This window comes from Colossoma macropomum, unplaced genomic scaffold, assembly GCF_904425465.1.
Source record: "Colossoma macropomum unplaced genomic scaffold, Colossoma_macropomum, whole genome shotgun sequence".
Lineage (NCBI taxonomy): Eukaryota > Metazoa > Chordata > Actinopteri > Characiformes > Serrasalmidae > Colossoma > Colossoma macropomum.
The window spans coordinates 549,999-576,242 of NW_023494791.1; the positions used below are offsets into that span (position 1 = coordinate 549,999).

General features: G+C 41.6%; 1 protein-coding gene across 1 annotated transcript in view; it reads right to left on the reverse strand.

The window, feature by feature from the left end:
* Nucleotides 1-26,244, reverse strand: part of LOC118810079 (signal-induced proliferation-associated 1-like protein 2) — a 183,621-nt gene that overhangs the window by 67,941 nt on the left and 89,436 nt on the right. Inside the window, exons 5-9 of the mRNA XM_036573604.1 lie at nucleotides 25,003-25,177; nucleotides 23,141-23,244; nucleotides 15,500-15,657; nucleotides 13,689-14,265; nucleotides 2,221-2,495 (exon numbers count right to left, since the gene is read on the reverse strand). Coding sequence (XP_036429497.1) covers nucleotides 2,221-2,495; nucleotides 13,689-14,265; nucleotides 15,500-15,657; nucleotides 23,141-23,244; nucleotides 25,003-25,177 — 1,289 coding nt within the window. The remainder of the gene's footprint in view (nucleotides 1-2,220; nucleotides 2,496-13,688; nucleotides 14,266-15,499; nucleotides 15,658-23,140; nucleotides 23,245-25,002; nucleotides 25,178-26,244) is intronic.

Here is a 26,244-nt window from a genome sequence, read left to right on the forward strand (position 1 = left end):
GAATGTAATATGTGATTTGCAGAACCGGGTCTTTATCAGCTCATTATTTCTTTCGTTAATCACTAAGTATAAACACACAGACGCTTAAGGATCAGTGGCCAGTTGCATAAAACATCTTAAGTATTTATCTTAAGTCCAGACTGACATGCTGAGGGTCTAAAACTCAATTTACTATTTTGTTTTTTTACACTTTTGTGCAGCTCATTTTAGGTAAAATCCAAAACTGGCTTCAGATGTTTTATGAAAGTGACCACAGGAAGGCAAATGTGGCAGATTTAACAGCTCTGGATGACCTCAATGCTGCGCTCACTGCTAGGATTCTGTGATTGGGTGGATTTTTTCCTGGAAGGCAACCGATGATTCATGAGCTTGCTAAACGCTTTAGTTTTAGCAGGTCACACTTAAATGAATCAGCACATGTTTCATGTACAATACATGTATATAAGAGTAACCTGGGGCATTTCATTTACAAGCAATATGGGAAATGTAGTCACGAGCGGCAATCTGTGGGGTCCAAGCACTATTTCACAGGTAGGCCCCAACATTATAATTACTGTTATAGTCAACATAAAGCAGTGAGTAAATTTTGTAATCATGACAACAGATGATGGTAGCTTATACAACTGATTAAAAGATGTTCAAGATTCTTTGTCATTGCACAGGGTACAACAAAATTGGGTAGCAATCCTAACAGTGTGTAAACAAAAAAAGATTAAACTAGGAATAAAGCAAAAATATAGAATAATGTAAAGCATAAAATGCAAGACATTAAAAGAAAGACTATATAATTTAAAATTATTAAAAAGAGTAAAAATAGAAAATTAAACTATAAAATAATTTCAACTGATAATATAAAAATATAAAATATAAAATAAGTCAAATAAAAGGGGTGGATATAAAAGAATCTCTGTGAATATAAAAGAATATCTGTTTGCAAGGTTGTTCAGACAATTTGAAACCCTTTATGTAGCTTTAATTTAAACAGAGCAAGAAATATTTTAATTCTGCTTAATTTAAACATGTTTCCGAAATGCAGCGCCCCCCGGAGGCAGATTTGGACTATGCGTACCATGCCAAGTCAGGCAAAGTATGTTCAAGTTGTAGCCAACTTGGACTGTGACATTCCACCAACACTGCGTGAAAAAGTCAACATTTTCATAATAGTTTGCTTACAGACTCGACACATTTGGAGATGATCAGATGCAAATCACAGGACTAGTTTAAAAGTGTGTTTTTCAAACTAATGTGCAACTGTGTGTTCTTCCAAGAAATAGCTCTGCCCCTGTATTTGATTGGCGGATTGGAAGATTTTTTTTAAAAGTTCAATTTCTTATGATTTGAAAATGTAATTTGTACAGATCAAGCAAAAAGCCAGAGAACAGTTTGCACTCAAAAGTGAGTGGGCAGGGCTGAGGCTCGAGGTTTTTGTGGGATAAAGATTTAAGGAGGAAAAAAGAATTTCGTCTCTTCGATATACAATGCAGGAGAAATGGACTCGAAAGTTTGATGCTTTGCTACAGCGCCCCCTTGCAGCCAAACGGACTCTTCTTGTGGGTCTGAGTAGCTGGAGAGCCTAGTGCTGAAAGACGAATCATTTTTATATCAAAACCGCAATTTGAAAGAGTGCAATTTTCAAATCAGAAGAGCATAATCCAAAACATCTAAAGACGTTTTAAGTGTGGAAAATCAACCTAATAACACAGAGCTTGTACGCTGCCTGTAGATGAGTCCAATCAAATCAAATCAAATGCCTGTCTGCTGTGACATCACAAACACAACTAACTGGCAGGTTGCCGCACTACGTTCAGGTTCAATCCTCCAACCAGAAAAAGATTAGCTGTTTTTTATGGCCTGAGCCTCAATTTCTATGTAATAATCACAATTAAAATCAGTCATAATAGCAGCAAGAAAAATCACAAATAGATATTTTCCCAAAATTGTTCAGCCCTAGAAGGGACACCAACCTATTGACCCCTTGGACCCTTATTAAGAGCCCAGTGCGTGGGTGCTGGTCCACATGGCAGATGATTCACTGCTCTCAAATTACCGCTAGTGTCAACATTGTCCACTTCCTGAATGAGCCATTTATTAATTCCAGGCAATCCTGGCTCGTTTCTGTGCTGAACAAGTTCCAACATCCACCAGACATGCACACAGAGAGAACACAGAACTGAGAAGAACATGAGAGAGAACAAAGAGGACAGAACAAGAATGAAGTACCTTCTGGGTGCACCGTCCTCATGAGGCTGGATGACCACCACCTTGACCGTGACGGAAGTGCGCAGCAGGTCGATCATCTGCTCATGAGTGAGCGTCGCCACGGCCACCTTGCAGATCTCCACCAGCCGGCTGCCCTGCCGCAGACCCGCTTTCCAGGCGAAGCCGAAGGCCTCCACGTCGGCCACTATACCCTCAAAGTTCACATGGAAGCCCAGCTGCCCCAGGCTGTTCCGCCGCAACGTCATCTCCACCGTCTCGCAGCCTCTTGTGACGATCTGACCACACACACACACACACACACACACACACACACACACACACAAAAACAGAGGAGTAAGAACACACAGAAGACCAACAGCTCCAGAGGGACAGAGGAAAAGGAAACAAGGTGAGGGATCAAGTCTTTGAACAAGGAGGTCATGTGGAGTCAAGAAAGAGTTTCCTATATAAGGAAGCGGAGCTCTTCACATCTGCCTGTGGTGTTGGTGGAAGGAAGTATAGATACACAAGAGCATCTCAAAAAGGCCACAAGAGATGGAGAGCCAAAAACAGAACGCCCAGCAACATCCGAATCCAAACACAGTCGGAAGCACGAGTTTATGTTTCCTTAATCCAAAGAGCCCCACATATGGAAACCAACGAGAGGGCAAACAGCAGAGTCAACAGAGCTGCAGACAGAGGAGAGGAGACTGTGGAGGAGACGCTCATTACTCAGATCATTACAGCCTTGCTGCTCACAACGTACAGCTCTCAGATCAATGAGCACAGATAATGTACAACTAATGGGGCCTTTATGGCAATAAGCTTCACTTTCTAACGCAAAACATGTGCAATCAATTTTCATGTAATACATTCAGCTTTCAAAAACATCAGCTCAGCTTCGTGTGTGACAGAAACATTTAAACAATTATCTGAGCAGTAATGCTTTACTACTAGGGGGCAGTCGTGGGCTGGAGGTTAGGGAACCAGCCTTGTGACCGGAAGGTCGCCGTTTTGATCCCCTGAGCCGACAGTACGTGACTGAAGTGCCCTTGAGCAAGACACCTAACCCCTAACTGCTCCCTGTGCGCTGTGGATAGGGCTGCCCAGCGCTCCGGGCAAGTGTGCTCACTGTCCCCTAGTGTGTGTTCGCTAGTGTGTATGTGGTGTCTCACTGCACGGATGGGTTAAATGCGGAGGCCTCTGTGTGCAAGTACAGTTCAAAAATTAGAACTAAGCTAAGCCTACTGGTGCACAAACTTTTTGTCTAGGGGGCCCGAAGTGCAAAGAAAAACAGTATACAAATAAAGAAGGTAGGGAGATTTCAATTCAAGATTTCAAAAATGATGTTTAACACTACATTTTGTTAATAAAATCTTTAGAAAAATACAATTTTAAAGGAAAATAAGAATTTCATAATAAGATAATCCTTTATTATTCCCACAGAGGGGAAATTCTCAGTTATTAAATATAGTATAAAATATGTATCTCACTGGGTGAGAGGATCAAGTTTCTGGCGGGTGAAAGCAAATGTCCTCTGTGCCAGTGAACAACACTCTGGGCAGCCCTGAACTAAACAGAAAACTAAATTCGCCTGACAAACACCTTGGATGTGATAGCAACCGCTGAGCAACCACCTAAAATATCATAGCAACCACCCAAAAATAATTAGCAACAACTTAAATAATTAGGAACCAACTAACAACTGTCTTAGCAACCAGCCGGAATACCACAACAACTGCATAGTGGCACTGCAACTGCAACAACTACCTCAGACACCTTATCGACCACCTAGCAAGTGCCTGAGGTACCATAACACCAACCTACCAACACCCTAGCAACTACCTCAGGCGCTTGCTAGGTGGTCGATAAGGTGTCTAAGTTAGTTGTTGCAGTTGCAACCACCTCAATCTGCTGTTCCTCCTGGAAGCACCTGAGACACCACAGCAGCAACCTACCAACACCTTACCAACCACCAGGAACTGCCAGCAGCTGCTGTTTAAACAACCAAACAACAAAAACAACCCAAACTGCAAAAACACACACTACCTTCAACCATTATGTACCATACAAACCCAATTATGTTAAAAGCAGTTTACAAAGCCAAATATTACAGTAACCCACATCTAAACAATCCCCCCGATTATGCCACATTAATTATTTATTTTAGCAGCACTGATGAACTCATCTGATTCAGTTCCAGACGTGAACGTATTTATGAAATCAGACATTAGTCCAGTGTAAATGAGTGCGACTGTGTAATTTCCAATATAAAATGATAAATTCTGCCCCTCAAATTGCAGAGAACGGCTAAGCTGCGTTTGAACTGATTCTCAAGGCCAGGCCAGGAGGAGCATGGGAGTCTGAAGGTGTGGGAACTGGGAGCAGGTCAGTAATTAGCTCAGTGGAGGTTTGATCCCCCTTAAACCCTTTACTCTAATGGACTGAGACCGTCAGAGAGGGTCAAGTCACTGTACACTGCACACTGCACACTCATAGATACGAAGGAAACTAATGAAACTAATCAGAGGGAATCAAACGTTATCATAACCCGTACTAAGACAGGCCTTCATGAACTGTAAAGCTGCACAGACAGATTAACAGCAGCTTAACACCAGCTGATTTACATATATATTGGATCTGAACCAAAGAACTTGAACTGGCTACATGAATGAATACAGAACTGCATTTGAAACAGCGGGAAGACTGAATGAATAGTTATGACTTCCTGATCTTCGGCCATAGGGTGACTTAGCGTGGCTGACCATGAGACCTGTCCATTTTTGTCACTGGCCTTACCATCTTCATCATTGGTCCATCCACTTCTAGCACTGGCCTAACCATCTTCATCACTGACCTCTCTGTTTTTATTATTGATCTATTCATTTTTACCTTTGCTTCATATAAAATGACTGCTAAAGTTTATTATTGAAATCATGTGAATAAATAAACTGACACACAAACTAAAATGCACTTGTTGAATATATGACAGGTTTGAACTTTCATTGTTGACAGTGATCAATTAAAACCTCACTTTAATCAGTAACCGTGACGGTGAGGGGACTGTGACGGCTACAAAACACACAGAAGAAGAACATGCTTACGACTAACTGGCCACTGGGCTTTTCGGTAACACTTTCTATGAATGTCACCTTTGTAAGCATCTATAAACACATTCATAACATGTTATAATGCATTCATAAGGCATTATAAACATAGCTATAAATATTTATAAAAATGCATTATATGTTATAGCCATGTTTATTGTGCATTATGAATTGTTAACATAATACATTATAAGTACTGTTCATAACAAATTATAAGAGCTCATAAGTCGTATTTGTCCGCTCTAAGTAAAGTGAAGCGTACTGTACTAAAGCCTCCTCCAGTGTTCAGAGTGAGGCTTCAAGTTGAAGTATTTACTGAAGGATTTACTGAAACACTAAAACATTCACAGTAAAGCACATTACAGGCTTCAAATGTCAGAGTTTAAACTAGAGCTGCCATCAGTGTTTTACCCAATGTGGGAAAGGTAATGTTCACCACCGTTAGCTTGGTATTTGTCTTTACGCTCTCCAAGCTGGGACTGACTTCTTTGGCACTGACATTATAACATGTTATTAACACTATTTATAATGCATTATATTAACAATTCATAATGTACAATAAACATGGCTATAAAGTGTAATTCAGTGTAATTCTTTTTTATAAATATTTATAACCATGTTTATAATGCCTTATGAATACATTATAACATGTTATAAATGTGTTTATAGATGCTTACAAAGGTGACATTCATAGAAAGTGTTACCGGCTTTTCTTCTTCTATTCAGCAATCACATCATCTACAGCTGTTTAAAAGTGAGCGGAGAGGGTCAACACATATATAAAAATATGTTTTCAAAACTAGTACTCTCAGAGATAAAGGTCCTAAACTGTCACTGGGGTGGAACCCTCAAGGCTCCATCTCAGTACCTTTAGTCAGGGAACATAACTGAACCATAATCCACTGAATGATATGTTCTAAGCTGTACTGACTCCACACACCCCGTCTCGTCTCCAGGCTTTTATTTTACTGTTCTGTTTAAAACATTCGGTTATGAAAAGGTACAAATACGAACTTTTCACCTGGAGAAACTTATTTAAGGTTCACAATCAGACCTTAAAACCACTGTTGGAGCTTTGAGGGAACATTTACACTGTTTGTACCTTGATGAACCAGAACTGTACCTGCACAGAACCTTTATTACTAACAGTGTACTTTGCAAAAGTCTGCAGCAGAGTTTGATTGCTGGATCATCCGGTCAGCCTACAAGAGTTGAGGTCTCTCACTGAGTCACAGACTGACTGACTGATATCCACTGTTTAAATGCACATGTACAAATGACCCACCCATCTTAGAGATGGAACTAAAACTTAACCTAATGAATTAATGTACGTTTACAGTCATAAAACTGTTTGTGCATGAAGCTAAAGACTGAAACGAAAACTTGGCCTCACTGCAGAACCTGCTGAAGGATTGCTTTAACTTATTTCAAGACTTTTTACATGTTTTTAGTGTGTCTTATTCCATTGGGAGATTTACTTGTTTTGGCAGCTTTACTTCTCAAAATAAGCAAAATTGTCTGCATTATTTCTTGAAAATAAAATGACACTTTCACAAGAAAGAATTACTTAAGTAAAATTAGGCTGCATAACCTTATAATATTCCTACAACAACCTCATATCGAGAAATATTAGATATATTGACTACATTTTAGACGTTTTCACTTGCTAAAATATCATTTTTTAACAGTGTAAGTATCTAAAGACGGATAACGTCCTGAAGAAGGTTTTAAAGGTGATGTTGAGAGCGAGTGTCCTAATGTGAGCAGATCTGAGTTGGTAACAGCTTCTGGGCTCAGTGACAGAATCTCACACAGCACAGACCACGCCGTGTCCCACCATCACAGACAGGAGAAAATCGAGTCAGAGGGTCTGATTAGCATAGTTAATGAGAGCATCCATCCCAACACTGATCCTCACTGGCTCATCTCACATGCTAATGTATCCTGTCCTTCTGGAGAGCAGCTGGACGTTACACAGGCGCAGGACGTCATTTTGTCTTATCACATTATCTTCCTCCGCTGCCCGAACAGACGCAGCCTGGAGGGTCCCTAAGGTGAGGTGGGCTCGAGTCTGTCCGTCACAAAGCACCACACGTGCCAAGGAAGCGTACGGCTGGGAGAAACAAGGACAGCCTCAGCTTGAGCTCTGACCTCCAGCATGCTGAGTTTGGAGGCCTGCTGAGAGAACAGAAGGTTACCTGCTAGAACACAACACGAACCAGGAGAAGAGAAACTCTCATCGTCACGACCTCAGCGTTTAGAGAAGAGCTGCCCCAGATCAGCCGTGCTGCACAGGTTTAAACTGAAATTCACTTCTTTTCAATACTTTAAGACCTCAGCACAGCAAACTCCAATACGGCCAGTGTTGACGTCTGTTCTACTGAAACCGACTGGAAAAGATGAGGCTGCACAATAAATGACGTTTTTAACAAACAGCAAAGTTTTCATGTTTTCACCTTAAAGTAGTTTCACACTGTAGACATTCTGGGTGCTTTCACACCAACTTGTTTGGTTTGGACCTTCAGACCTCTCAGCTTGGTCCAAATCAGAATAGCAGGTGTGAAGGTGCCTCAGGCCTTGGTCTGGACCAAAAGACCAAAAAAGAGCTGCACCCATGGTTCAGTTCATCTGCAGTGTGAAACACTTTTTTGGACAGTTCAGACTTCCTGGCTGATTACAGGGAGTTAAGGCAGGATGTTTTAGCGGATACTGAATCCACTGAAGAGCGCCTGGACACCCCCTCAATGTAAGACCTCCAATAACAAAAAACAAGACATTTTATGACCTTAACATTTTAGTGATCCACTGAAACACTGTTTAAGTTTCCAGTTTCAGTCTCCAGTTTCAGTCTCCAGTTTCCAGTTTCAGCCAAGTGCGCTAAAGTTATTCCTCCTAGTAAACAGACACACGTTCAGCTCCTTACAGTTAGAGAGCAAAACTGGCATCTGACTGTATACTAATCATTTCTGTTTTTACAGAATAAAAATATTTTAGATTCACTGTTGAATTCAGGTGTTGAATATGGCTCTTATTAAAAGTGAAGGGAAGTCCAGAATAATACACCACTACAAAAAGTATATTTTGAAGAAAATATACACAAATACTCTATACCATGATTTACACCGAAACAACCAGTAATCTTAATTATAGTGTGATTTAAATTTTTGGCCCGACTGCCCACTGCTGCCCTGAGAGCAGAGTTTAGTGGATATCTGGCACATTCGCTGGTGCAGAGTTTCACTGATTCATGGTGTGTAGTAAAGGCCAGGCCTGGCTTTAATTTAGCGGGCTGGTCTGTAATGTTTACAGAGTCTTTCTGCTTTCAGCCTGAAGAAAACAACAGACCCTCATAAAGCCGAGCCCACCGCTCCACCACAATTTCAGCTCTGTGTTAGTGTCCACATCCCGAGAACACAGCGACCTCTAATCCCTTCCTCCGTCTCCTCCCGACCGCGCAGACAGGTGACATTGGAGCGTTTCATAACGGCGCTGTTCGGCTCCTGGGCTGAATGAGGAACATCTGCTGTGGGAGCTCTGAGCTCCAGCTGTGGGGCTGCGTCTGCGCCGTGCCTGCGCAAAAATGAGGCCAGAATAAGACTAATCCCACTCAGCGAGGACAGCCAGGTAATCCTCAGAGAGATCCTGCTGTCCTGGAGTCGCCCACACAGCCCGGCGCATCCTGCCACACAGCCGGCACAGCTGGCAAAGGTGACGCTGAGACGCCGAGGTCTCAACCTGAGTTTAAGACTCTGAGTTAAGTAAGAAACATCGCCAATGTTTTTAACTCAACGGGACGCAGAGAAGCTCGTTCGCGCCTTTATTTTGAGTAGACTGGACTACCGTAGTGCTCTGTTTACTCGTCCCCCAAAAAAGTCATTCTGATTCAGAATCTGCTGCCAGAATTTTAACCCAAACTAGGAAAAGAGCATCACTCCTGTTCTAGCTACACTGCGCTGGCTCAATGTATCTTATGGAACTGATTTTAAAGTCTGCCTGCTTGTATATAAACCCCTTAGTCTCTGTCCTTTCGTGCCCCTTAAGGAGCTCTCAGGTCCTCCACAGTGAGTCTGGTAGACATTCTTAAAGTCCCCTAAAATAAATTAGGGGAGGCAGCCTTCGCCCTCTGCATCCAAACTGCAGAACAGTGTACCATAAAGCTTTAGAGAGGTTCAGTGGACATTCACACTGTCTACACACATGACTATATTATAAAGGTTCACAAATGTTTCTGCCCTGCAAAAAAATGAAACCTCAGCGAGTGAAAACATCTTCAATTGAGTCAATATCGAATTTGTCTTATTATGAGACTTTTGTAAGAGTATTATGAGCTAATTTGACTACTTTCTAGACTTTTTTACTTGTTTTCAGTCATTATCTGTGGTGGAAGTGTCTTATGTCATTGGCAGACTGTACATTGTACTTGTTTATTTATAATTTGTATAATTATAATTTGTATAATTATTTCTCAAAACAAATAAAATTATCTGCCAATGAAATCAGACAGTTTCACCAGATAAAATGACTGAAAACAAGTAAAACATGTCTAGAAAGATGAACAATCTTACAGTGTATGTTTGCTTTTTTACACTGTTACTGTGAGGATGCACCAACTATTTAGGTTGAAAATGGTAAAATTGACACTTCAAACAGTTTGCGCAGCAATAAATGGTGTCTTGGCAAGTGAAACTGTCTTAAATCTATTCAATATATCTAATATTTCTCATTTTGACACTGTTGTGAGTTTATTATAAGATTATTTAACTTATTTATTAGACTTGTTTACTTGTTTTAAGTAATTTTATTGAGTAAAATGATCTCACTGTATTGGCAGACAGTCATGCTGGCACATTTCCTACAACAAGCAACAGGCCAAAAACCACACAGTACAGTACTTAACAGTACGCCAAAACAAGTACGCCACCATTAGAAGAGTCATTCATTGGTTTAGTGTGTACAGTATAGCAGAAAGCAGGTCTGGACACAGTAACGGTCACTAGTTAGCTGTGTTAAAATGGGAATAAACTATTAAAGATGAAATATAACATGTACAACACAGCCTCTCACTCAGACATTCAGAAAACACTGTAACTCAGGCTGGGGGAAAACAGCAGGTGGGGGAGGGAGAGAGAGAGAGAGAGAGAGAGAGAGAGAGAGAGAGAGAGAGAGAGAGAGAGAAAGATAGAGACAGAGAGAGACAGAGAGAGAGAGAGTGCAAGAGAGAGAGAGTGCAAGAGAGAGAGAGAGAGAGAGAGAGAGAGAGAGAGAGAGAGCGCGCAAGAGAGAGAGAGAGAGAGGGAGGGAGAGAGAGAGAGACAGAGAGAGAGAGAGAGAGAGAGAGAGAGAGAGAGAGAGACACAGACAGAGAGAGAGAGAGAGAGAGAGAGAGAGAGAGACACAGACAGAGAGAGAGAGAGAGAGAGAGACAGACAGACAGAGAGAGAGGGAGAGAGAGAGAGAGAGAGAGACAGAGAGAGAGGGAGAGAGAGAGAGAGAGAGAGAGAGAGAGAGAGAGAGAGAGAGAGACAGAGAGAGAGACAGAGAGAGAGAGAGAGAGAGAGAGAGAGACAGACAGAGAGAGAGAGAGAGAGAGAGAGAGAGAGAGCGCACCTCAGTTTGTGGTTGTCTCAGAAATACACAACTGGATCTCCACAGCTGTGAAAATGTAACCGAATAGGAGAAAAAACGGAAGCAGCTGAACTGAAAGTGAAATGAAGAGAAGCTCCATTCATAACTCAGACAAATCAACAGCTCTGCTATCATAACAGAGCGGAAAGTAAATGACATATCGTACATTCAGTTCATACTGAAGCGTGCAATTTTGGGTGAATCTCCCGTGACCACAGGACAGCCACAGCCTCTCATCGGGAGAATCTCTCATGCCGACTCTCCACAGCGAGGAGCAGCCAGCAGCGGAGAGCCGCAGGCAAGATACATCAGCTTAAAACCACAGAGAGGTCAGAATAAACCTAAGAGACGTCTGACTGGACGAGACTGGCCAAAAACAGCAAAAATGTTTTAAATAAGAATTTACTTCTCACACAAACACACTTGACAAGCCATTATTCAGGAAACACCACAGCCGGTGGAGGAAGTGGCAGAAGAAGCCCTGAAACACTCTTACAAACCATTCCTCAGACCCAGGACGCGTTCTAAACCAGACAGAGGAGTCAGCTCAGCAGGAGTTTAAGGAGTGAGACTGTGAGGCCTGTGCCTTAAAACTGTCTCACTTTAGAGTTAGGAACCATTTCACTTCAGAGTTAGGAACCGTCTCAAAACCACCTCACTTCAGAGTTAGGAACCGTCTCAAAACCACCTCACTTCAGAGTTAGGAACCAGCTCAAATCTGTCTCACTTTAGAGTTAGGAACCGTCTCAAAACTGTCTCACTTCAGAGTTAGGAACCGTCTCAAAACTGTCTCACTTCAGAGTTAGGAACCATCTCAAAACCACCTCCCTTCAGAGTTAGGAACCGTCTCAAAACCGTCTCACTTCAGAGTTAGGAACCATCTCAAAACCACCTCCCTTCAGAGTTAGGAACCATCTCAAATCTGTCTCACTTTAGAGTTAGGAACCATCTCACTTCAGAGTTAGGAACCGTCTCAAAACCACCTCCCTTCAGAGTTAGGAACCGTCTCAAAACCACCTCCCTTCAGAGTTAGGAACCATCTCAAATCTGTCTCACTTTAGAGTTAGGAACTGTCTCAAAACTGTCTCACTTCAGAGTTAGGAACTGTGTCAAAACCTAAAATATGTTAACACATCCTCTATAGAGAACACACTTCTGCACAATTTAATACACAATTACTATTAATTTACAGAATTTAACAAATCTGGAAAAAATAAAATAAAATGTGGCCTGTGGTCTGAGGAAACTGCACATACGGAATGTGTACAACAGTACATTTCATAGTCTCATTTCATAACTTATTACTGTACTGTATTGGAATAGTGCAATACTATATTATGTATATATATGTATATTGTGTATATGTGTATATTCAGAGTCGGTGTATATATATACATAGATATAAGGGGGCTCCATTTGTGTAAATGTGATGTGACAATAAACGTGATGTGATCTGATTTGAAACACTCACTGTAACATACAGGCGGATTTCTGTAGGCCTGATATCTGCAGCCTGCAGCACCGAGTGTGTTCAACCAGCTCAGCTCAGCAGAACAGCCTCATCTATATTACAATGACTGTGATAATAACGATCACATCACCAACATGATTAACAGTTCAGCTATGATCACATGTCAGAATATCAGTGTCTTTCTATAATTTGCATGGAATTTTTAAACTGGTGGAGTTTTCACCGTTAGTGTGGGCTGTTACCACGGTAACCAGATCACAGGCCTAGGGATGCACTGATATGGGAACTGGGGCCGATTACAATATGTGGAAATTGTATGGACATATCTGCCAATTCTGTTACAGAAATATTTATAAAAAAGTAGAAATTGGACCAAATCTACCTGAATCAGCATCACAGAGAAATAACATGTTTATTAGTATAGTTATAAATGCACTAAAATAAACAAAGCACAGATCATTTTAGTGCAGTAACTCAACATTACCTGAACACTCTGCTCTTCTGGAGTTCACTAAGCACAACATCACACATCAGTGAAAAATCCAGACTCCTGTCCAACGCGGACTCTCTCTCTTTTTAGGCAAATACCTGCTGATCCTGATATGACTCTGATATCATCATGTGTCCCCACTGAAAACGAGCTTACTGCACTCATAAGAGTCACAACAAGAGCGATGAAGAGCCACAGCCAGGTGCTCCATTACACCAGCGCAGGTCCAACATCTCCGGCTGTCATGCTATCTGATCCTGCAGGGGAATCTGGTAAGAAGCTTATGGTAGATTTCCAGAGGCTTACGGAGAACCAATTAGAAAGCGCAGATGTGATTCGGTCGCTCTCTAAGAAGTTCACAAGTTGCAGGTACGGCAGTCACAGCGAGCAGACCCGCAAGAGATCCGACTTAATCCTTAATTACAACCCGTCTACTCTCTGCTTCAATAAGCCCCTGAGACCCCGACCAAAGAAGACGTCCCAGCTGAAGTGGCAGTGTGGGAATGATTAGATCTTTCCCAGGATCAGCTCACCAAAAACGGACCCAGCTTCCTTCTTCCCTCCAGGGAGGAAAAGAACCGGAGTGTTTTGATTTAGGCTGATTAGAACAGCATGAGCTCTGATTAAAGTAAAGGTATACAGTGCAGAGCTGGAGGAGCAACGAAACAACAGAACCGAGATAAACGCAGGAATGACGTTCCTGTTTGGGACAAACTTAGAAAAGAGAGTTGGTTCATTTGTTTCATCGCCTCAGAAGATCTGATCTGAGAAACAAGTATGATTTGGTGATGCTCACCTCAAGCCGCTGGACGATTTCTCTGATGTCCTCTCCGCAGTTGTCCTGCGCCGAGAGCATCACACATTCACCGCGCTCGTAGAAAATCTTGATGCTCATGACGCCGGAGGTCCAGCCGATCACGTCCCGGCAGGAGCAGTTGAAGACCACGTTCTTGGACTCCTCCTCAACGAGCACGATGAACTCGTTGGAGATGCCGAGCAGGCACTCCACGTCCGCCGACTGGCCGAAGTCGCGCGCCACCACGCTCCACGTCACGGCTCCTACGCTCTGGAGGTGCGCGTCCTTCCTCGGCTTGATGCGCTCCTTCTTCTTGGCGCCCAGCGTGATGAAGCTGAACTTCACGGCCGAGTCCACCGTGGCTGTGCTCGCGAAGTTCTCCGCGAGGTCTTTAAGGTACTCTTGGCGTGTGCGTGTTGCCATGGCACGAAACTTCTCCGACTTGTGTGCCGCGTTCTCACCGTTGATCACCTTGGCCAGCAGGAAGTCCCTGAAGACCGCCGACTTTGGGAAGGTCACACCTTTAGGAATAGGAGGACCAAATGGAGGCACATCTTTCGATCTAGATACAGCCACGCTGCCAGGGAAAGGGAACACAGGTGGAACTTTAGAATTTATACTAATTATCAATCCAGAACAGCCAAACAAGGAACAAGGGTTCCCCCTTTACACTGGTAACCAAAACAAGCATGATTTAACTGTAGTTAAGCTAAGAGACTTTAAGCTCTTCAGCTGTTCCTTTATATCTCTCCAGTACTTTAACGAAGGCCAATTAAAGACAAATGCTTTTGATTCAATTAAATCATCTGCCAATTTGATCCAATCTTCTGCTGGAGACTCAGCTGGAACATCACTTTCTACACATGATTTTAACTGGATCTGCCAAAGATCACCATCAACAACGTACATCACATCAGTCTGACGTCTTCATCAGCACCGCAGGATAAAAGAGAGAACCATGAGCCATTCAAACTCGTTTTACTGTCACACACTCTCACAAAAAAGATGGTTCTTCAAGGGTTTCTTAGCAAACAACAGTTCTATACAGAACCAAGAACACTCAAAGAACCCTTGCATCATTAAATAGTGAAATTATTCTTCACATTGATGGAGAATGAGTGGTATATGGTTCTATGTAGCACCAAAAATGGTACTGCTACTGAAACCATGTCAAGCTTTGATATTGTACACTCTTTTAAAAATTATGGTTCTTCAAGGGTTCTTTAGTAACGAAAATGGTTCTATATAGAATCATGAACACTAAAAGAACCCATTGCATGATTAAAGGTTTTTTTGCATCATCAAATGGTTGATGGACAACGTGCTGTAGACAGTTCTTTCTAGAACCTTTTTGAAAAGGGTTCTATATAGCACCAAAACATAAGATGTCAAGCTCGTTACAATAGAACCTATTTAGAACTCCTTCCAAAAAGGTTGTATATAAAACCATCTACAGCACATTCTCCATCAATCTGAAGAACCCTTTAAATCATGCAAAGCGTTCTTTGAGTGTTTAGGATTCTATCTAGAACCATTTTCTTTACTAAAGAACCCTTGAATAACCAGTGCTGCTGAAGTTCTACAAAGTGAAACTATATGGTCAGTGGAGCTGATAAAGTGGACAGTGAGTGTAGAAACAAGGTGTTTTAATGCCATGGCTGGTCAGTGTTTATCAGTGATGGTGATCTCGGTCAGACTCTGCTAAATTCTCGTGTGGAGACTCTCTGTGAACCAGCTGAGGCAGATGTTAGACACACACTGAGCCTTTCTTCCCTCTACAAATCTGTCAGAATGTCCACCTGTCAGCTCACCTGTAGCAGACATTTTCAGTGCATGGATTGTGGACTTTGACGATGACGAATACGTGCTGGAAGTGGGAGCGAATGTTTTTAGGGGTGAAGGGCAGGGCTCCCGGCTCCTGAAACACGATGGTGACGATATCATTTCCTATGTGTCTTTTTCTGAGCAGCTGCAGGGAGAAACAGAGAGACAGAGGAAGGTGAAACATGACAGCAATGAAAAACATTAGCATTTGATAAGGAGGTGACCACTAGAAACACGCATGATGTGAGATTATAGGGAAGCTTCGGCCTCGGCGTGACCCACACTGGCTCTGAGTGCTCCAGCAGCAACTCTGACTCATGTTAAGAAAAGCCAAGGACATCTGCTTAAAGGAATGAAGTCATTGAAACGCGGATATTAAATTCCAACTAAGGAAATTCATAATGGTTAACCAAGAAACCAAACCAGTTCACCTGCCAATGAACTTCACACCAAACTAAACTTAAACCACTAACAGCTTCACTGAGGACAGAAACAGATTCCTGCAAAAGTCAAGTCACCCTTGATTTGATTTCTCGCCAAAACATCCATTAAGAACAAATTCTTAATTTTTCAGGAGATATTAATGATGAGGTCAGATATAATGTGTCTCCTAACAACCACCTGGAAGAGCTGGCAGACCCCAAAACTGCCCCCATCAGATAAACAGCACTTAAAGCTTTCATCTCTGAGAGAGAGGAGAAAATCAAGCTGATCAGATCTGAAAACATCCACAGGTGTTTCTGTCCATCCTTCCACTGTGAGAAGACGACTCAGCGCTGTGGGTCTGAAAGGATGTGTAGCTGTCAAGAAGAACCTCACTGAGAAAAGGAGACGGACACATCAAACACAGAAGCTGAACGATGGACGGACCACCCCAGAGTCCAGACCTCATCATCCAGTTAGGGGAGCTCTCCCTGCTTTTCTTATGATAACATGGTGAAGATTCTTAAGTTTCATGTCTTTTATTATCCCTTGTTCAGGAATACAACACTAAATTTAAAGAAAAAAGCGTATTTTCGTTAAAGACAAAGAAATTCAGTGATTAAAGCTTACAGTACGAAACGCTGCACCCACACGCTGCTCCTACGGCACAAACCAGCTCAGCTCTCACTGAGAAAAGGAGACAGACATCAGACAAAGAAGCTGAATGGACTGACCACCCCAGTCCAGACCTCAACATCACTGAATGGTGGTGCACCTCCTCATGCCAAACATCCACTACACTGGACATTTTGTCCAGGTGTTCTGGCTCTACTGAAGCAGGTACGTCACCACACTCACCTTTACATGTTTCTACACAACTCAGCTCAGCCAGTTTGCATTGAAGACCCTGTAGTTACTGAATAATAAGCCTTAGTATGTAATAAGACTGAGATTTTAAGGGGTTAAAAGAACGTTTTCTTTGTTTATCTCATCATAAACAAAATCAAACATGGCAGCTGGCGAGCAAGACGCTCACCACTTCCACAAGGTGAACAAAATAAAACCCTGTTTCTAATTCATTCTGTATTTATTTCAGAAATCTTTTAAAAATTGGGGTAAAATTACAAATAAATATATGTAATATTGCTTATGCAGTGTTTCTGCCTGTTTCCTTGACTTTTTAAGCCACTTGCTCACAGTAGATTTAGTAATGTGAACCAGTGATGATGCTTTACGTTAAAAAGCTTTGTTTATTATTATGACATAAAAATGAAGAAGAGTATTTAATATTTTAGGAGCAGTTCATGCAGAAGTCCAAGCAGTTCATACTCTTCTCATGCAGCCTCACAAACAGTGAACACAGAACGGATCATTATTGGCTCTGTTTTATGTTGGTGATAATAAATTTACAAATATATTAATTATTAGAAAAACTCTCACATTTTAGTCCAAGTCCAAATATAGAGTATACACTCTTAAAAAGATGGTTCTTCAAGGGTTCTGTAGTAAAAGATGGTGGTTCTGTATAGAACCATGAACTCTCAAACAACCCTTTGCATGACTAAACTGTTCTATGCATGGTGAAAGCGTTCTTCAGACTGATGGAGAATGTGTTATAGTTCTATATAGCACCAAAAAGGGTTCTGCTATTGTTTCAATGTCAAGCCTATAACAACAGAAGAACCATCTACAGCACATTTTCCATGAATCTGAAGAACCATTTCATGATGCTAAGAACCAGCATGTTAAGGGTTAATTTAGTGCTCATGATTCTATCTAGAACCATTTACTTCACTAAAGAACCCTTGAAGAACCATCTTTTTAGAGAGTTGATTCCCATATTCTGTTATTGTGTGTGTAGCAGAGAACCTGTTTCATAACAAAGCGTTATTTGTTTGTTAAGTGTCTCAGGACTGAGGAGGATAATGAAGTGTTCCAGAGGGTTCAGGCCTGGCTAACATCAATATATGATTAAAGGGGAACTCCACCAATTTTTCACAATTTCTACATAATTAACTGGTTAAGATGTAAGCAGAGCAGTTCAGAGTGGTTCAGAGTGGTTTGGTGTGAAACGCTCTGTTCTAGATAAACTTACCGAGTCAGAACTGTTCACAGTGGTGGTGATAGGAACCAGACGTCCACCTCTAAAAGCTCCCTCACAGAAAGTTCCTACATGAAATGGTTATGAATTCACTGCCTGATGACTGAGACACTGTTTTATGGTAGTTTTGTAATAAAGTTTTGGTCTAAAATGCACTTTAATCTGTTCATGATGGAGGACATGAAGGGTGTTATAAGGCAAAAATAGTCCATCTACATTACAAAAATAAAACTAATCCTCAGAAGAATCGTGTAGGTTCACTGGTGGTTCTGGATAGTAAATAAAATGTCTATATTTGTGTTGTAGTCATGGCGACCCCTGGTTCCTATCACCACCACTGTAAAGAGATCCGAACCATTTCACACCAAACCGCTCTGTTTACATCTCACACCCTGAGTTATGGAGAGACTTTTGAAAATTTGGTGGAATTCCCCTTCAAGCTAGACTGCAGGGCTGTGTGGATCTGGGCCCCCACATGGGTCGAAGAACAAACAGGATTGGGGTGAAATAGGGCGGATGAAGAGATGAGGGAGGTGAGCTCTGCTCAGGCTCTCTGAAAGCTCACCGGCGCGGATTTAGCGCCGACTAATCCTGAGCAATCAAATGGAATTTCAGAAGAAGAAGAAAGAGAAAGGAAGAAAATCCCCTAATGCTGCCACTTGACCATCTTTGTGACGCGTGACAATTGCTGTGCCGGTGATGCCACGTCCCAAACACATGGAGAACAAGAAGCTTCTCTGTTTTTAAACTAGGGCTTCCTGACAGGAAAGTAGGCCACTAGCCACAGAGCTGGAGCGCTGCTAGCTGATTTATGAGCCTGCCTTCCAGCAGTCGGCTGTTTTATTTATTATTATTTTTTGTGTGTCAGCTGCTCCGGCTGCCAGCTCGAGTTCCTAGCGCTCTCCTGAAGGCAGATTTAGAGGTCACTTCTCACTCTGCAGCAGGAGAAACGAGCGTCTTTGGCTTTAGCTACATGCATCCTCGCCTTCCTCAATCAAAGCCTTATCAGTCCATCTCTGCTGCTGGGCCCTCTGATACAGTCACCTGCTGGAGCACCAGTTTGTTCCCCCCTTCTTGGGACCAACTAATTAAAACGGCATTTTGTCACTGTTGTCATGGCAACTGTCTGTAAGAAGATATGTCAAAAATTAGAGTGTAAGGTAGAGTAGAAAAATCTGTCTGTCTATGATACAGATAAACGTTGGTCTCGGTTTAAAGCTGCACTATGTAAGATATTTGTCGTTAAAACTGATGGAAGCTTCATTACTGAGTGAGAAGAATATAAAAAGGTTTAACACAGCAGCTCATTCTGGGGTCACTGTTAACACGATTCCAGATCTACCACTTCAGCTTAAAAAGATGGTTCTTGGGGCTCCTGTCTAAGTGTTGTCTCTGTCATCAGGAGATCGTGAGTTTGATCCCTGGTGATGGTACTGTCGTCTGTGGTCGGGAGTCCAAGAGAGCACGGTTGTCCTCGCTCTCTCTGGGTGGGCAGGACGGCCCCCCATCTCCCACCCATCACTCAGTGTGATGCTAGTCAGCGCAGGCGTCTGTTAGGTGGCGTAACTGATCTGGAGGTTAGCGTCTCCTCAGAGCGCGTTCGGCTGAACAGTGACGTTTGAAAAGATGCGGTGGAGCTTCGCAGAACTCGGAGGAGGCCTGTTGGTCTTCACTCTCCTAGCGCTGGGGGTATCATGTGACTGAGGGAGTCAGAAATAGTGGGAGGAATTGGATACGACTAAATAATAATAATAAAAAAAAAGATGGTTCTTCAAGGGTTCTTTAGTAAAGACAATGGTTTTATTTTGAATCAAACACTCAAAAACCTCATTTGCATCAGAAACGTTAGATTGATGGAAAATGTTCTGTAGATGGTCCTTTTTGAAAAGGGTTCTATATAGCACCCAAAATGGTTCCTCTATGTTATGATGTCAAGATTGTAACAACAGAAGAACCCTTTTGGGTGCTACATGAAACCATTTTCAAAAAGGTTCTATACAGAACCATCTTCAGCACATTCTCCATCAGTCTGTAGAACGCCTTCATGATGCAAAGAACACTTTAATCATGCAAATGGTTCTTTGAGTGTTCATGGTTCTGTATAGAACGATTTTCTTTATTAAAGAACCCTTGAAGAACTATCTTTTGTAAGAATGTACAGTGGTTGACCACACCCATTCATATTGTATAAGGAGAGCTGGTTCAGCCAATCAGAAGAGACATATCAGCCTTACATTCAATCAGAAATCAAAACTGACCTTTTTAAACCGTGTTTGTTCAGGTCGCTGGTCATAAGCATCTTCAAAATTCGTATAATTTAATGAGTTTTATTTGCGTCTAAACGATGTTGTGCTTTCTGATTAAGTCACCAGGCACCAGTGGGTGGGAAAAATAGTTTTAACCAAAAACATCATCTCTCTTCTTCCCTCCCACCAATCACAGAGCAGAATCACAGTCAGCTCAGAGAACCCCGCCCTCCCCCCATAGTATGTTTCGGCAGCGACAGCCAGACATTCTGTGCCGCAGAGGCGCCGGCAGGAATTTTGGGCCCTCTGAAAATGTCATGCATGGGCCCCTCAGATCAGCTCACTCCACTCAGCAGAACCTAAAACGGTCAGAACACTAAAACATACTAATATTTTCATAACGCTGCTCTTTACTGTCTTACAGCTCCACAAGTTCAGCTCTTACCATCACCACACTGTCATCACCAGCATACAGCCAGCTGTGAATAATACATAATACTGATTTAAAAAGATTAATCTGATTTAAAACTGATTGATTTCACAGTTTATTATGTAATTGTACAAGGTCTCAGTCTGAACCTCCTCCAGCTGTACAGACAACATCAACACCACAGTCAAACTCATCCCATACTGGATTGAGCATGTCGGGTGTCACTGCACTCACGGCTCTTTCAGTGCGATTTCGGAGATCGTCCAGTGTTGTGGAACCAACGGCGAACGCTCTGAGCTGTTGGAGCTTCACTGCTCAGGGGTCTCATCTCCTCTCAGACTGAAGGAGCCGTCTTCCACTGATAGGCAGAAACTCTATGACCCCCTCTTTCAGTTGGATTATGATTGGTTCCTATTCGCATCATGGTTGTAAAAATATTGTGCTTTGAAATCGGATGAATCTTTTTGATTCACCCTGTATATTCAACAATATAAAATACGCAGCATGACTATCATCTGGCTGAAACTAATATTTGTTGCTTCTCAAAGGTGCAAACGGGCTGCGGAACCAAATCTAGCACATTATTCAAAGAAGAGGTGGACAATACTGTATCGTTATCGTGATGAATTTTATTGTGATAATATGCGTTACTGGGTGCATTGTGAATATCATATCCATCATACCATCATATGAAGGTTTCTTAAAAACAAGAACACAATCAGTCCTGCTGAACCAGTTTCAGTGCAGCTCAGTGTGAGAAAGTCTGAATAATAATCAGAGTTTCTGAGAGCAGTTTTTAATTGTGGTGCTGCTGGTGAATCATGTGTGTCTGAGTGTGAAAATATGGTGATCAGTATCATGTATCATGAAAACGTCTTCATAAAGTGTCATGCATCATGATATTTGTGCCATATCACCCACCCCCCAACTCAAAGCCTAAAACTAAAATCTTCACAAACACACTCGTTTATCCAGATATAGATTCAGTCGAGGAATAAAGCTTTAATATTTTAATCCTCCTTTTAAACCTGCAGAAAATGATCATAATCAAAACTGTTACCCAAATTTGTGTCACATAAAAAAAGTCAAAACAGACGTTAAACACTGAATGGGGTCAAACTGACCCCAAAGAAATTGGAGGGTTAATATTCCGCTTTAATTCTACTTAATTCTACAATCTGGTTTGATTCTATTGTGACTTTTATATTCAGTGGTCAAAAGAAAACAACATATAAAACACCAAAAAAGGTGCTGAAAATGTGCAGCAGAACAGGATTGGATTTCGATTGGACACCTTCAGCTCTGAAACACTGGGGGAAACTGTTTTCAGCACTTTACTGTTCTGTATTCATTGTTTCTGAAAATGCTTCAATCTCCATTTTAATTTCAAATGAAATTCTCATTATTCTTACGGAACAGGACTGGGCTAAACCACTGACCGTTTGGTTATTTAATGGATGAAGCACTTTAATTAAGAACCTTTCAGTGAGCCTAAAAACATCAGATAATCAATCAGTCAACCTTTGTTCAGGCTTGTTTAGTGTGACCCTCATTTGCAGCTTAGCCCAGTATAAGAGCAAAGAATACACAGGGATTGAAAACAAGAATGAAATTCAATCAACTAACAAAACTAAATAAACACTTAGGAATTGTTTAAAATAATGAAGGAACAAACAACAATAAAAATAAATAAAAATTAAAATTAACAGAATAGAATAGCAAAACAAATCAAACGACCAAAGTCTGCGCTGGCGCTGTATCTAAAACTTATTGATAAATGAAATGAACCAATTCATCTTTCAGTAAGCCTTAAAGAAAAAAGTCAGCACATGCAAGCGGTACCACACTGTCATATCACATAAAAGCACAATGACTGAAACATGGCTAAAGGAAAACAGTCATGTAGAAATGAATTATGGCTGTTTTTGGTACAAACACTAAAAAAATTAAGGCTTAGTGAGTTAAAACATCTTAAATCTGGACAACATATCTAATATTTCTCATTATGAGATCGTTGTGAGGATGTTGTAAGATTATTCAACGTATTTCTAGACATTCTTTTAAGCAGTTTTTTCAGGTGAAAGTATTTCATTGACCGAACATTGTATTTGTTCCAAAAATTATTATTAAGATAATTTTGTTTATTGTATAAAGTAAAGCTTAAAACAAGTAAAATCATCTGCCACTGGAATAAAAGACTTTTATAAGACAAAATGACTTCAAACAAGTAAAAAACGTCTACAAAGTTCAATGATCATATAAAATTCTTACAACAGTGTCATAATGAGAAATATTAGATATACTGACTAGACTTATGATGTTTTCACTGTAGTGTAAAACAACACAATCATCGTGAGTGGAAGAAATAAAACGGAGAAAAAAAATGCAGGATATGGCCCCTTTAAGACCCCAGAATGAGGACACTGACCTGCTGCCTGTTGTTGGGGGTGTACGGGAGCAGGGTGGACACGTGGAACATCAGCTCGTAGTCCTTGTAGGTAGTGTAGAGCGAGTGGGTGCCGGTGGAATCCGCTGTAATAGGAGGAGACATGAGGCTCAGTCAGACAGACACGACAACACAACACAGCCGAGACGGAGACAAACCCCGGTTTCTGACGCTGACCTTCAACAAGGGCACGAACCGGACGTTGGCGGCCAATCAATTACAGAGAGATGCAGAACAGAGAGACAGTAAAGAGACCACAAACATACACAAACATAAACATAAAGCTACTGCGACACGCGACTCGGCCATCCGGCGACCTTTACTGTAGACAACAGCAAGTCAAAGTTCAGTGGACGGCATGCTAGCCGGGCATCTGGACGAGTCAGCGGTGAGTTATAGTGACAGCAAGTCGAGACAGCTGCTTCTCCTCCACCTCCCTCCTCGCACCATCACCTCTGATCTACAGCACAGGTGAGCTCTCCGCACGTGTCACCAGGTTGGGGGGGGAGGTTAAATATAAACGCTCAATAAACCTGATCAGATAAACAAGGTTCTCTAAGGGCTCAGAGGTGAAGATGTGAAAATGGCTGGTCTAAAGGAAAAAGACCGACTGGACGCAGCGATAAAGTTGTTTAGAATTAGATTATCAAATCAATAAAAAATTAAAGCAAAATGAAAAATAAATTAAAATTATTCCCACAGGCCATGACTGGGCTAAACCACTGACCGCTTCATATTTAATGAAGGAAGCATTTCAATTAAGCATGTTATAGTACTCCTTAAGGGATCAGACTATCAATCAATCAATCAATCAATCAATCAATCAATCAACCTTAGCTGATGCTTGTTTAGGGTGACCCTCATTTGCAGCGTAGCTGAGTGTGACAACACAGAACCCACAGAATGAAATTTAGTCAACTAAAACTATCAAAGATAAACGATCAGTTAAATTTATTACACTGCAAAAAATTTTGCAATGATCTTAAATCTAATAAACATAACTAATGTTTCTCATGCTGAGAATGTTGTAAGCTTATAAGATTATGTAACTTATTTCTAGTATGTGATTTTAGTAAGTTTAATTATCTCATATTATGTTTAATTTTATTTTACAAGTTAAATTATCTGCCAATATAGTGAGATTATTGTACTTTACATACTTTGTTAGCCCCCTTTTATCCTGTTCTTCAGTGGTCAGGACCCCCATGGACCCTCACAGAGCAGGTACTATTTGGGTGGTGGATCATTCTCAGCACTGCAGTAACACTGATGTGGTAGTGGTGTGTTAGTGTGTGTTGCGCTGGTACGAGTGGATCAGACACAGCAGTGCTGCTGGAGTTTTTAAACACTGTGTCCACTCACTGTCCACTCTATTAGACACTCCTACCTTGTCAGTCCACCTTGTAGATGTAAAGTCAGAGGTGATAGCTCATCTGCTGCTGCACAGTTTGTGCTGGTCATCCTCTAGTCCTTCATCAGTGGCCAGAGGACGCTGTTGCTGGACTATTCTCAGTCCAGCAGCGACACTGAGGTGTTTAAAACTCCAGCAGCACTGCTGTGTCTGATCCACTCAGACCAGCACAACACACACTAACACACCACCACCACGTCAGTGTTACTGCAGTGCTGAGAATGATCCACCAACCAAATAGTACCTGCTCTGTGAGGGTCCATGGGGGTCCTGACCGTTGAAGAACAGGGTAACAAAGTATCAGAGAAACAGATGGACTACAGTCTGTAACTGTAGAACTACAGAGTGAAACTATACAGTCAGTGGAGCTGATAAAGTGGACAGAGAGTGCAGATACATGGAGGTGGACTTGTTGGTGTGTTTGTGTACTCACTCTTATTGTCCAGCTGTGCTCTGTACTTGGTGAAGCCCTTCAGTCGCACTCTCTGACCCAGCAGGTCCAGGAATTCCTCCATCGCAGGCCCTGCGCTCTCGTTATTGTACATTTCCTCCTCTGTGCTCTGACCCGCCTTGCAGTACAGAACGCCCACTTTGTGCTGGAAACTCAGCTGCAAAAACAAAAAGGACACAAACACGACGTTCAAGACACACATCTGCTTTAAAAACAGCGAGAGGTTCAACACAAACAGCGCATGTAACAATATTACAATATCACAGAAAAGACTTCAGAACAAACTGTTCCAATCTCAGTGCTGCACAAGATGACCCAATAAAACCAGCATCTACAGCAAACCACCAAAGATCTACCGATTCAGGAAAATACTGCTGGTTTATCTTCCACAGCAAACGGAACACAACACAGTCAGCACGACGTGGTGCATGAAAACTGTCCTGTGTCAACTGATGTAGCCTTTTATACCGGCAACCAGCGCAGCAGCTCCACTTTGCTTCTGTACTGCTTAGCACTAGACTAGAACTTTAAAACTGTGGGTTTAGTGCGACATGATGATTGGTAGATATGCTAATAATTGTGGCATCTTGTTAAAAAAAAAATGACAACCAACTTCCTATCATAGAGAAGAACCATTTCACCATGCAAAGAACCAATTATATGGTTCTTTGAGTGGTCAGTTTACATATAAGCATTGTCTTTGGTAAAGAACCCTTTAACGGCCTTTTAAAGGTGTAGACTACATTAAAGGAACTCTTTCTTGGATGTCTGAGTGGTCAGTGTAGTGTAGTGGGTCACACCTCCACCTCCTACGCTGTAGACTGGGTCAGCACCCTACAATATACCAATAAGAGTCCTTGGTCAAGACTCCTAACACCACCTTCACCTACCTGTGTAAAATGATCAAACTGTAAGTCGCTCTGGATGAGAGCGTCTGATAAACGTACTGTAATGTAAATGTCTATATCAGTCGTACGGTTTCTTCAAGTTTGTCGGCTCCTGATTGGATCCAAAGCACATGAATGGATTTCTATGGGAAAATAAAGAGGCGCTTAGCTATACGAGTTCTTTAAACATGCTTTTGTCATTTTCTGTTTTTTTTTTTCCCATGATCTAAAAGTGCCAGCTGCTCCTTTCACTGTGTCCAAGTTTTCTATAATAATTGGACCAATAGAAATGCTCTAAAATGACTTATATAATAAAATAATAAAATAATAAAATCTT